The sequence below is a fragment of the Plectropomus leopardus genome, chromosome 10 (genome assembly GCF_026936395.1).
Source record: "Plectropomus leopardus strain MGB_pleo_1.0 chromosome 10, ASM2693639v1, whole genome shotgun sequence".
Lineage (NCBI taxonomy): Eukaryota > Metazoa > Chordata > Actinopteri > Perciformes > Serranidae > Plectropomus > Plectropomus leopardus.
The window spans coordinates 23,304,952-23,318,718 of record NC_142185.1 but is presented as its reverse complement, the minus strand read 5'-3'; the positions used below and the strand labels follow the sequence as shown (position 1 = coordinate 23,318,718).

The following is a 13,767-nucleotide window of genomic DNA, read 5'->3' as shown; positions in this document are numbered from 1 at the left end:
ATCAGAAATTACTCAAACTCATTAATTGATTATCAAATCAGTTGCCAATTAGTTTAACAGCTGAAAACTAACGATAAATCACTGCAGCTTGTCACTTGCATTGTTCAACAATAACGGTTGCATTATTGCCATAAAGAATAGTGCTTAAAAAACATAATTTCACTGTGTCTTATGACCAAAAACACAAATGCCATTTATCGTCTCACTACACAACCATCTCATTGTGAGCCACGTCACTGTCACAAGCTCACAGTTTGTCAGCAATCAAGATTTGGAAAATCTGGATGTGGGAGCAGCAAGAGAATGCTGACAAATCGAAAAAATGGACATTCATTTACGAAAGGGTAATTCCCATGGGCGAAAACATTACAACACAATTACATATCGCGCATATTCTCACAGAAACGCAGCAATAATTACAAAAAAACAAAACAACTGGAAAGCAACAAGATTTCATGACACAGAGAAAGAGCAGACACACTTCTGAGAAAAAGATGTAAAAATAAATGTGTTGAAAGTAAAAACGGCCTCTGGGTCTGTAGCGTGACGAGCTACAGGCTCTCACTGCGCCCTAGAACAAGATGTAAGCACTGAACCCTGGTAGAGTGCTCCATCTACTGTATACTCATATACAATGTGTCCATGCAGAAAATGGTTGTGCATATGGACTTCAAGGGGGAGGGAAGATATTCAAGCATTACATAAAGCTTTAACAGCTTTATTATTGTTCATGTTTTCTCCCCTTCTACACGTCCTTCGCTCCCTCTTCCTCTTTATCACAGCGCTTTGTGTTGACTTGGTGTAAAGTGCTTGTGTAACATTTGAAAGGTACAGAAAGTGAATGAACCCAGACAGCAAAAAGAAAGTTAGCAGTTCAATTCAGACGGTGGCAGAGTAGTGGAGTCACTCCATAATATTCTGGCTTTTGTTTTTTTTGACGTCATGAGCAGCTTGAACTGGAGAATGAGGGTTTTGTGCAATTGATTTCTGTACAATAACAACATAGAGCGCTCACACTGACTGCAATTTCATGCATACTAATATCCTGAATATGAGATTTGGTACAGCAAGAATGTCAGGATGGGATTTACATAAAATGATCACTTGTTTTTCCCCTCATATTTGCATAAAAGGAAATCTGCATAATATGCAAGTGAACATTTTTAGGGGTTTTTTTTACATTTGGTTTTCTAGATTCCATTTCCATTTCTTTCTAAATCAAGGTGTTTACATGTAGGAACTCAATGGAGTGCAGAATTTAAATAATGAAAATACATAATCAGCTTACAGCCTACGTTTATTGAGAAACTTGAGTGGTACATTTCAACTGATAGAGTGACTAACCAGCAAACAAGCTTACTAAGTCGTTGACAGACTGAATCCAAGGTAATTGGCAAAATGATACAAAAAACAAGCAGTTGAGTAATAATCTTACAAACCAACTGTATTTGCTCTTCTACACCAAAAACTCAGCCTAGAACACTGTGTGGGTTTTTTGGTGGAAAAGGGTCAATGGGGCTTTTACGGGAAGTGTGATTCACTGGCTGACCACACAGCAGGCAATGACCTGATACACCGTCTGACCTGCTTTTTGTGCAAACACAGGCGTCATGTTTGGTGCAAAAGAATGGCACAGAGGTCTGCCCTGTACTGGCTGATGCGAGTTCAGCATTGGACCTTGGTGTAAGAGGTGATCAGCTCGTGAGCTGCTTCAACTGACTGAAAACACAAAACTGAATGAGAAGACAATGAGGTGACTGACCAATGAACCCAATGACCTCTACGAGTGACAGCATTTGTGAAATGTAAAAAAGAAGCCTCTGAAGGAGCATATTCTTTGTGCTTTTATCTGGGGATATCTCCTGCTTGAACAGTAATTATACTTAATTCCAGTCTATTGTATTTGATCAGATACTGGAGGAAACGGAAAGTGAGCAGCTCATCTGGAACACAATTTTTTAGCTTTGAGTCAAAGAGGAAAACTGTTTGAGAATCTGCTATGTGGTGCTGCGATCAACAATTATTTTCAGAAATAATTCATTTGATGATTATCTTGTTAACTGATTAATTTGGAGCTGAAATGATTGACTTTTTTGATAACTGATTCATTGTTATAGTCTTCTTCACAGGAGAAAAAAGCCAAGCATTGCCTTCTTCCAGCTTCTAAAGTGTGTGAATTTTCTTTGTCATATATTTCAGCAAACATAAGACAGGTGCAGCTATGGCTAAGGAGGTAGAGCAGGTCGAGGGATTGATCCCAGATCAGGGGTTTGATCCCAACTCCATCAGTCTACATTGGGCTAGATACTGAACCAAAAAACTGCGTGGGTGAATGTTAACAACCCAGTAGCAGGTGGCACCCTATATAGTGTATGAATTTATGGTTGAATAAGACACATAGTGCAAGATCACTTTGAGCGGTTGGAAGACAAGAAAGAAGGCAACAACTGCTCGGTCGATCGGTCCACCCACAAAAATGTTCCCCAGTTTTAAGCGTAATAGGCTGAAATTTGTTTGGTGTTTGTATTTCTGCCTGTTGACTAAAAGAGGGAGCAGGGACAATGGGAGTGACCCATTGCAAAAAGATGCATAATTTCCTAACTGATTCACAGACCTGCCAAAGATTTGGTGGAAAGACGGTCACAAGCCAACGGACGACAGTTCATGCCACTCAGCAAAAGGGGCCATGCGTGGATGCATGAGTGTACATGGTCCCAGCTATTGCGAATTTGTGCTTGTTTCACCATTATCTGGCATTTATTAAATGCAAAAATTAAATCCAAAAAAGTCATTGGCATATTAATAGATAAAGATATTGTTAGTCAAATGTCAGAAAATAGAGAAAAATGTCCATTACAAGTTCCCAGAATCCAAGGTAACGTTTTTTAGTTGCTTGTTCTATCTGATCGTGGGTCAGCTGTTAGTCAATGTCAGGCCGTCTGATCTATCGTCCTAGTTTTGTCCGTCTATCGTCCGTTTCAAAATCTGGTTGTGTTGTTAATCTGCTAACTGCCAAGAAGCGTCAAGTGCAACTTTTTGGCTGAGACACAGGTGACGCAACAGTCTGCCTTCATCACCACTAGTTATTTGTAGGGATTTTTCAAGATCATTGGCCTGGCCAATCATTGGGGCCGATATCTGGCATTTTGTCGATTATATGTATCTGAATTTTATTTTACTGATGGCCAATAAAATTCATTAATTAAAAAGTGCAAAGAAAGTGTCAGCATGGGAGCAACTTTTACTTTGTAAAACCTCAGGGAACTGTTTTTATTCATTTGTTTTTTATTCCAATTTTCACTTGACTTTATAAATAGAAGTTGCTGGGTCCTTGCAGTATATGATGAAAGTTTTAATTTTGATTAAACATTTGCTAAAGGGTTATTAACAACGTTTTATGTTAGAGTTTGATAAATTCCAAATTCTAAATATTATTGTTTTATTATCAATGGATATCGGTTCCAAATATCAATTATCTGTCTCATCAACTGATATCAATCGGTGTTGGCCTTTGCCTTGAAAAACCAAATTGGTCGACCCCTGGTTCTTTGATGTCAGTTTGGTGTGCCTGGGCCTTTAAACCCAAAGATAATCAGTTTAGTATCAGAGCATATTAAAAAAAAACAGCAAATATTCACATTTGAGAAGTACGTTTTTTTATATTTTCATTCAAAAAAAAAATAATCCAATAATAATTAATTGATTATAAATAATACTATCATAAAAATCAATTAACTGGCAAAATGTTTCTGCTCTTTCTTCTCCCAGCTTTGAGACATACAGCACACTGAGGCGACTGGCTGAAAAAAAATAGTGAAAAACTGTGCAAGCTGACTGATTGGGTGACTAATGAGATCCTCAGTTATGTGGGTCAGTACCATACTGGCTGGCGCAGGCAGATATGTCGCTGTCCTTCCACACTTTTCTGCCACTTTATGAGGATTTAATCCCCTCTCATTCATGTTTTAACAGAGCAGAGTGAGCTGTCTGTCCACTAAGCTAAGCAAGACCTCATCATCTCAGCAGCGGCAGCCTCTTGTAGCTCAATAGCCTGATATGGACCATCACCCCAGCTAATTCATTTACAGGCAGACGCAAATGGTTCCCACAGTCCCCCCCCACCCCGTCTTTACACAACTACTACCAACACACACACACACACACACACACACACACACACACACACACACACACACACACAACAACCCCCTCATCATAAAGTGACATCATGGCGTGTGGGTCACAGGCCAGCCATCGAAGGCAGAGCGCACTGCAGGCAACGCCCTCGTCTTCTTGCAGTAGCTTAGCGGGAGTGTTTAAGGGTGTGCCTGTGTGCGTGTGTGTGTGTGCCTGTGTGTGTGTTGTTATGTGTGAGAAAGATGGTACCATATGGAGGAGGAGCAGACAGGCTGTTCAGTAAAGCCCTGCCCAGCTCCACTTATACTGCAGTCATTCCTGCTGACCTGTCATCCTCCAGTGTGTCAGCAGCCCAGCCAGCAGAGACACACAGAGACAGATGGAGAGAGACAGAGAGAGACAGACAGAGAGAGGACACCTCAAATGCAGGCTGCTAGAAGTGCTACACCTTCCTGCTGCTGATATGTACTGTCACACAAAACCACATCCAGTTTCCAAAAAGATCAAGAGCGTACAGAAATTGTATACCACCCACACAAAAATGCGCGCGCTCTCTCTCTCACACACACACACACACACACAGTTTTGCTGTTCTACTTTGGTGACAGCTTGTGGATGATAATGATTGTAGAAAGTGGATGAACGAGGATTGGGTGGATGTAACACATGATATATATGTGATGGAGGAGTTGACTTTTTCTTTCAGATTGGAGCTGGATACATTTTAACAGATTTGGGGAAAACTGTATTGAGTACATATCATCAAGCATATCAGAATCACTTTGTTCACCACTACAGATTTTTTTTAATGTTCTATAACTTGTTTTCTGCAAGTCAAGTGCATGTAGGGAAAAAAAGGACAGAGAATAGAGAACATTTTATCTATGTTTTCTTTTTCTTCCTCTTATCTTATTAGTTTATTTTAAATTATTATCTCATTTTTTTTTTAAGTATTTTGTTTCTCTTTTTTCATTTGGAATGATGAATTTGTGACAGACATAGATATGTAAGTGTAAGGGGTTGATGGGAAGTATCTATCAGTGATTTTTTTTATGTTAAAAAACAGAAAAATGTATGTGTAACTATAAAGTCTTTGATGGATATTATGTCATTTCTCAAAAAAAAAACCACTGGATAAACCTTTAAGGTTAAGGCCCCCATATTTAATTTTTTTCTTACTGTCAATAAATCCCTGAATAAACCCCAAACCAAGTGTAAAGCCCCGTTAACAGCAGACAAAGAGAACATGTGATTCCAAAAGGCTTGGTAATGCTTACAGTGATAACCGGCGAACGCTTGTATCTGGCGAGCTTATGGCTAACACACTAGCCCTGTTCAGTCACAGTTTGCTTCTTTCTTTTTTTTCTGTGTTGGTTGTTTACTCAACTCTAGATTTTTGTCCTCAGATTGTGCATTATTTCAATTATTAACCTGCAGGAATGACATACCGACAGAAAATTGAAACTCACAGAGAAGAGTGATTCTTAAAATAACTTGACCGATTTGCTTTGTGTGGACACGATCGTTGTTAGAGATTCCCTCGACCCCGACACATCTTGATGTTACACATCGAGACGATGGAGCGTACAAGAGTCGAGTGGACTGCAACTATTTTGGGTCCGCGATTAAAATGACTGCCGTCCTGATGTCGGCTGGGTGAGTAAATGTGATTTGAGTATCTCTGTCTTACATATTAACTCTGTACATGGATGCACTGCTGTCAGACTAATGTTACTTGTTAATGTCAGCTAACTTAACTACTAACTACTAATGTAGCTACTATTTTCTACTTACTAGGTCAACTGTTACCAGACGTCTGCTGTAACGTCATCACAAATCTGGTTGCAGCTAAAAACACAGAGAAGTTGTCACATCATATTGTTACTGCATCCAACTCGAGGCATGTTTAACGAAACGCTTTAAGGTTTACATTTGACATTAGTTGATGCCGGCCCTCCAGAATAAAGATACAGATGTTTGATCCACATCTTACGCTCTTTCTCAGTGACTTTTTTTTTCACGTCTCATCTTTACATCCTAATATTTTCAGGACTCACAGAGGCACTTGTTTTTAACCAATTTGATAAACTGGAAAAGCCGTAAACAGCGCAAATGTTAGGCCCCTAACTGCCCGCGCTCCAACTGGACGATGTATGTCGTCACATGCAAAGACACCATAGATGGTTTTGGGTTTTTTTTATTGTATTTGTTGACAATTTTAAAAAATCACCAGACTTCTACTTAAACAATGTTGTGTTGGAGCCACTTCAATCAGACATGCTCTCAGTCAGTGTGTGTGTGTGTGTGTGTGTGTGTGTGTGTGTGTGTGTGTGAGTTATAGTTCTAATGTGAGCATCCATTTTCCAATAAGATGATATGTGATCCCTCTGATGGGAGTGGAGGAGGACCTATCCCATAATGCACCGGGAGCAGACTGTAAGCTCACCAAGATTGTCTGACACATTCATCATCTACATCCTAACACAGAGCTTATTCACACGTCTACCCTGGTTGAGTCTGTGTGTGTGTGTGTGTGTGTGTGTGTGTGTGTGTGTGTGTGTGTGTGTGTGTGTGTGTGTCTGCTAGCGACAGAAAATAAAGCATTCACACATGTCAGACCAGCACGATTCTGCTCCGACGTTTGAGGAGGAAGAGATAAGAAGAAAATAGAACGCAGGTGTTTGTGAATGTTTGTGAGTGTGTGTGTGTGTGTGTGTGTGTGTGTGTGGGGCGGGGGGGTATTTGTGCATGCCTGGCAGTCATGTGAGGAGTCTTAGCCCTCATTTGCTTCATTTGCTTGTAACAAGCTGTTCACAAGGAAAGAACAGGCAGGGCAATAGAGGAGACCGACGGAGAAAAAGACAGCTGAGGTGGATGATCTGATAAACTGAAAACCCAAAGAAGAAAACAATGAGTGTCATGTTCACTCTTTAAAGATGCAACCTGTTACTGTGTCATGCTACCCACAGGCTAACAGGAAGAGCAGGATATGACCTCATCGTGGCCAGCACACAGAGTCGCAAAGAGTGTGTGTGTGCATTTTGTGGCAGATGGTCGACCCCCGCAACATTTAGTGACATCATTTGTCTTGTCTGGTTTTGGATAGCAAAGGACTTTCACCTGCTGAAAAAAAACCTGCGCTGATCCTCCAGAAAGGTTAAAGCTGGGGCACTGAGCTGCTGAACCGGTTGGCTCGGCACAACAGTCCCAGGGGCGAAACATGCCTGACTCAACTTTGACTAAACTTCAGCGACTGTCATGGGAGATGGAATCTGAGGATGGCAGTCCAGGAGATAACCGGGGACACCTACGCTTGTCTGCTGCCTTCACTCTTCTCGTCCTCTCCTGCTAACTCACACTGACTCTCCTGAGAGGGACAAAACAGACATCAAATAATGAGCATCACAGTGGAGGACGAGTGAATCAAGAGACTAGCTCTGTCTTAGCTGTTAAAATCAAGATAACTCATTGACAGACTTGGAGACGTCACTGATGAGGGACATGCCATCGCACGGCATAATACAGGCTGGTTCGTCAGTAAGTAAACTCTGTGCTTCATAATCAGAAAGTCAGAGAGCAAATCACGTTCACCTGTACATGTGGGACAACTTCAAGAGTCGGACATCAGCATACTGACCCAAACCCTGAACCAGGAGGTCTTTTGCAGGAACAATTTGACATTTTGTAGTACCATCCTCTTTCTTGCTTAGAGTTCGATGTGTGTGACAGTTCAATCCCCAAAATCAAAAACACATATTTTTTTCCATTACCTGTAGTGCGATTTCTCAATCTAGATTGTTTTGGTGTGAGTTGCTGATGAGGTTATAAACAGTCAACCATTAATCGGTTAACTGCCAAGAATATTTCTGACCGATTACAAACATCCGTCTACAGGTTAATTTTGCTTCTCTTCAGTTTACTGTCCTGCGTGGCAGTGGAGTCTGGTGTGCTATAGCGAGGTAGTGGAGCTGTTTATAAGGTTATTACTGCTAATAACGCCATCCCACAAACAGCACGGGGATGGAAACATTGTTCCCACTTTTTGTGTGCGAGGCTAGGTTATTGGCTGTATAGCTTCATAGTTACTGTTCAGACATGAGAGCGGTATAGAGTCCCTCATCGCGTACTTCGCAAACTGTCAAGCTTTCCTTTCCTTTTCTTCTCCTTTAAGGATACTCTTATTTCTTATCTCCTCTGTTGTAATTACAACATGTTTAAATAGTCTGAAATCCTGTGAGTCACAGTGTGTAGGCTTTTGAGCCCACATATGGAAACCATTACAGTCACACATTGTATTGCATCATCTTATCTGTGCACTTTGGCTGTTTATGATGTTCTCTGTAGACTCTGTAATATAGACACAAAAAGCTAAAGAGTTGCCTGTATAGAAACGATAAATATGACCCTGAGCGTAACATTCAACAACATCTTTCATTTTGCTTTTTTCCTGCGTCAGGTGTTTCTGTGAAAAATTCTCCGGACAAATGACTCAACTACAGACTTTTTTTTCATCAGAAATTGTGAAACCTGCTTCTGCTTCTACAAAGGTTTTTAGAAATGTATAGAAAATGAGATATAACAAAAAACACAAAATTTAAAAAATCGGCAGTGTAATAGTTACAGCTGTCTTAAAACAAATACAGCAAAATAACCCTGCAATAAAATGTACCTTTATCAAAGTTATACATAGGTTTACTGTTAAAAATATTTTAGAGAGGTGTCCATTAAACTTAAACACTTTTTGGAAGCTGCTAGAGCTTTGATTTTCTGCCTGAATGCAATTGGGCCTAACCCACAAGGACAATATATGTCTGTAAGTGCACCAAAAAGACTTACATATTTTAATACATTTAAAACAAATTACAGTGGAAATCCAGGTTTTTAAACTGAGCTCCAGCCCAAAACTGCTTGGACCTTAGACTGCATACAAAGATGGATGACATAACAGCTCCCAAAAGTGAAGCCAAAACATCTCAATCCCCCGCGGTGGCTGGCTGTAGAATAGGTCAGAAAATCTTGGTCTTATCACATTACTGTATGTTCAAGTGCTCCTTTTCCAAATAAGTGTGGTTCCAATGCGTTACTCGATGCTATAAAGCAGGGGTTTTACCTCATGACTGGCCTGACAGCCAGATGGCGGTGGCTGTATGCGTGACATTTTGGCTTCATTTTTGTACAGTGGTGGTAAGTAGAGACGCATCATCCATGTTTATACACAGTCTATGGCTTGGACAGATAATATGTGGGTTTTTTGCACCTGCTCATAATTCTAGAGGCTGCAGTTTGTAGTGCTGTTGAATTATATTTCATTACACTGAGAGGTGTTAATAATAATTTGTCCACCCCATCTGTATAAATGACAGTAGGTCACTTTCATGAATATAGTCTTAATGAATGTAGGATTTATTGCAGCGCTGTTGTATTAAGACTGTTTAATTAGTTTAAACTAAGTGCTCCAATAAATGTTGTAAATGTCCAAAATATCAGACATAATTTTGACTCCGGTCTTCGTTTGATAATGTGTTGAGCACTTTATTACCCCGGGAAAATAATATGACTGCTACACTGTGCAGCCATAACCCTCCACTCTGGAGACTATAAACTTAATGAGAATCTAAACAGCTGTCCTGCAGGCCTGGCAGTCTCAGGTCTTTTATCTGTGAGCTGTGAGCTAGCAGCAGGGACGCTGAGGGCCCCCCCAACCAAGAGTGCAGCAAAGGGAGCACAGACAATGTCGCCCAAGCCGAGGAACAAGCCATCAGTCAAATCTATTCAAAGCACAGAAGGAGGATTCCTGCGGAGCTTTGCATGGAAGGAAATATGGCATTTCCACGGTGCCAACTGAACTAAACCTGACAGATGACTGAGCCTTAATGGGTTCAAGTTTGTTTGTGCAAGAAAAGATCCTGCCACCACTACCACACACACACACTTCCTGCTAGAAAAGACACACTTTAAGCAAGGATGTGTCAACATGAGAAGGCGAGGAAGTTCTGCCTTTGTTTTGTCTTTGTTCGCAGCTTCACTGATCTCGCTGTTCTTGTGAAAGATCACTCCATTCATGTCTCGTTCACGGTTACTCAGTCACATTCATTAATGAAACAAATCTCTGGTTACATTGTTAAAAAAAAAAACGATGAAAAGAGAGAGCCTGATCATTTATACATGCTGCTTTCTTCGTGTTTTGTGTCTCGCTTTTAGCTGACAAAAGAGCTGACAGAGATAAAACATACATTGTGTTTGTGTGCATGTTTTACCTTAAACCTCTTGTCTTGCAGAACTTTTTTGATGGCCACCATTTCTCCGGAGTCGCAGAGTTTAGCCTGGTAGACAACACCGAACGAGCCGTTGCCGATGACCTTAGTGTCTGTGTAGCTCACTTCCTGTGGCCGGTCGGGGCCTTGGCCTGGGGTGGCCACGACTGTTGTTACCTTGCCGCCATCTTTATCCCCTAAAGAGAAACGGAGAGATGGAGAAATGCAAATGACTAAAACAAAGTAGTAATATGTGAAAATCCAGCACTGTACACTAAAGGAGTAGTGCTTTACAGTGTGGGAGAGAGAGCAAACTGACATTAAAGACATAACAGATAAGGTCATAAGGTCAAATAATATTTAAAAAATGCCCATTCACAATCTTAAAGGTGACATTTTCAAATTGCTTGTAGAGTTCAAACAACAGTCCAAACCCCAAATATCCTTTACAGTGACAAAATATATTCATCTATCTCACGGACTACTTTGATTTGTACAAATTTTTTTTTTTTTTTCCCCTTATTCCAAAAAAAGCCAATATTTCTGCTAAGCTGTTTACACGGCTAATGAAAATGAATATTAAACCAATACTCCTGTTTACGTGCAGCCACACATACTCTGATTAACATGCCTTAACATGTCGTTTTTCACGCCGAGATATAGAATAAAGGAACAGCTGGAGCTGTTTGTGCAATTTTGCATCAAAATAGAATTTTTTCGAAGTTTTCCACTGATAGCTGACTTGTTAGGCTGTTCGAACACAGCCTCTCTCTTTCATTCCTTCAACCACTTTTGGCATTGCAATAATTTGACATATCCAAAAACCTACTGATATCCAAACCTTGTATAATGTTTCAAAGCAGGGTTTTGTTCGTCTGACCAGAAATGTCAGCTTTTGTTTTCAGCATGCATCTCTGCTCAGCCTTAAAGTGACAGTTCAGGATATTTGAAGTGTGGCTCTATAAGATTCTTATGTGGAGTCAGTGTTACATACAGTAGCTCCCAGTTTGCAGAAACAGATGAGGTATATACTCCACAGTTCAGCATTACCATGCTGCATAAAAGGGTTGATGTCAAAACATGTGTTAGCCACTTTAAAAAAGGGCCTACCTAAAAAGTACGAAATCTATCTAAGTTGAGTGTTTTTCGATGTAAAATCTCATTCCAGTCAGATCGCCTAACAGACGCTAACAGCACTTTCTGACCCAAACAGCTGACCAGATGAGACATGTAGTGCCAAAAGAAAAGGCTCTGTATGTGTATGTGTGTGTGTGTGTGTGTGTGTGTGTGTGTGTGTGTGTGTGTGTGTGTGTGTGTGTGTGTGTGTATGATGGTGAGGTAAAGCAGTGATTTTTTTTGTGGTAGGCCTTTGTAAAATGGCTAAAATACTTTTTGATATTAACCTCTGTGGGGTGTGCACCCCATCTGTTTCTGCAAACCGGGAACGCGCTGACCGCCAGCTACTGTATGTAATACACTGACTATACGCAAGTATCTCATACAGCCCACTTCAAACGTCTCAAATGATCCCTTTAATAACAGTTGGCTGGTTGGTTTGTGTACAATGCACAGAGCTGACTGTAAACATACAATAGGTGGTGTGTTGCAAACTGCAATAAAAACCCCAGCTGAGACCAAGCTGCAACCTGCTGGTTAAATAATCAAGTCAGGAGAAGTGCAAAAAAAAAATCTTATATATTCATTTCTCATTTCATTTCTTTGAAAAGCCACTTGATCTCCAGAGACCCCCATGTTAAAATGCCCAACTTTACAGAAGAAATAAACATAAACAAAAAATGGCTTTGGTCTCTGGCGCTACTGTCATCATTCACAACAAGTTTTTATATAACTCACCCATTTAGATTTTATTAAGGCTTAAAGTTACACATAATTAAGGATGGACCTCTTTGAGTGACTAATTTGGTCATTTTTGGCTAAAAGAAAAAAAGATGAGGAAGCCCGAGTGGCCAAACTTGAGGCTTCAAAACAGTAAGTCCACAAACCATTGAGTGACATCATGGTGGTTACAACCACTGTTTTTACAGTCTTTGGTACAGAAAGCCTACAGTAAATAACAGCAGCCTATCCCACCTCATAATTTGGAATACACTACATCAGGAAAAGGCCTACTTCAGAATTTGACCCATATCTGATTCAGAATATTGTCATATTCGTAGTAATAGTGGATTATTAGCGTGCTTGTTATCATAGTCACACAGTCAGACTGGGCTCAAAGCCTTCTTGTTAGAAAAGCCAGTTTGTTTTTGACAGGTTGCAGGTTCGAATGACTGCTCGAACAAATTTCTTGGCTGAGGCAAACACAACAATAGAGCCTCCTTCTCCAACCACAGCCAGTTTAACCTCCTTTTGTTGCAGCTGTACTTCCTTGTGGTTAACAGCTGCGGTTGCACTGACCAGCTCGCAGCTGACTGACTGAACCATGGCGTAACTCAAACATCTCACAAAATCATCTCTATAAACGAAGGTGGTATTTGTTTGTGGTTTTTGGGTCCACTTAAAGCAGTAGGACATTAAGGATCAAATATCTAGAGGAGACAATATCATGTATGCAACTGCTACCTTAGCAGCTACAGACTCTTGAATTCTGCATTGCCTGTTTGAATGCTGTGGATCATTATTTTTTATATCAGCAAACATAGGTGCGTTTATCCAAATCAATGCATCAAACAGAGATTAGCACACAGTGGACCAAGCTTTCTGAGACTATCCCCACTGAGTAAGACTCATTACTTTGCTCAAACTCACCAACCATACAGACAGACCAATTGGATTCCCAGGCTTATTATCAAGGAAAAGTTATAAGACAATACGCCTCGGTATTGCACTAAGCACCATAGATTGGAATCTGCTTTCACATGCCCCTCCTCCCCCTTTATGCCTTCCTCTCTAGTCAGTCAGGAGTTGGCTCTGCTCCCCTGAGATCACGACGCTGAGGCTTTTTCCTGTTTAAGTGGGCCCTCTCCCTCTGCCTCCCCCTCCTCCCCACAGAAGTGTCAAGGAGCAAAATTCACATTAGCTGCCAGTTAAAGGACAACCAGGCAAGAGTGTATGACAAATGTGTGCCGGCTCCTTATTTCCAATCTCTTGACATGCTCTAAAATCAACAGCAAAACTTCTACAATACCTATTCACCCAACTCCTACGCCTGCTCACCCCTCTAAATCTAGCTTTGTTGGCATATTCCTTGTTCACACAAACTACAGCAAAAAAAAGGTTGTGTATGAGCCCACACACCTAAAATAATTGAGTACCTTTGTGAAATGTGTATAAATTTAGATTTCTGAGTTGTTGAGACAGTCAAACACATTTGTCAACTGCTCGCAGTGGGTACAAAATCATGTTGTTGGCGGGTGGA

General features: G+C 40.6%; 1 protein-coding gene across 4 annotated transcripts in view; it reads right to left on the bottom strand.

Moving 5' to 3' along the window:
- gsk3ba (glycogen synthase kinase 3 beta, genome duplicate a) overlaps nucleotides 1-13,767 on the bottom strand; it is a 46,738-nt gene that overhangs the window by 20,441 nt on the left and 12,530 nt on the right. For all 4 annotated transcript variants that reach the window (XR_015777647.1, XR_015777648.1, XM_042494218.2 and 1 more), the window contains exon 2: nucleotides 10,395-10,588. Coding sequence is in view for 2 of the 4 variants with exons in the window: in XM_042494218.2 (XP_042350152.1) it covers nucleotides 10,395-10,588 (194 nt within the window). In the remaining 2 variants the exon portion in view is untranslated. The remainder of the gene's footprint in view (nucleotides 1-10,394; nucleotides 10,589-13,767) is intronic.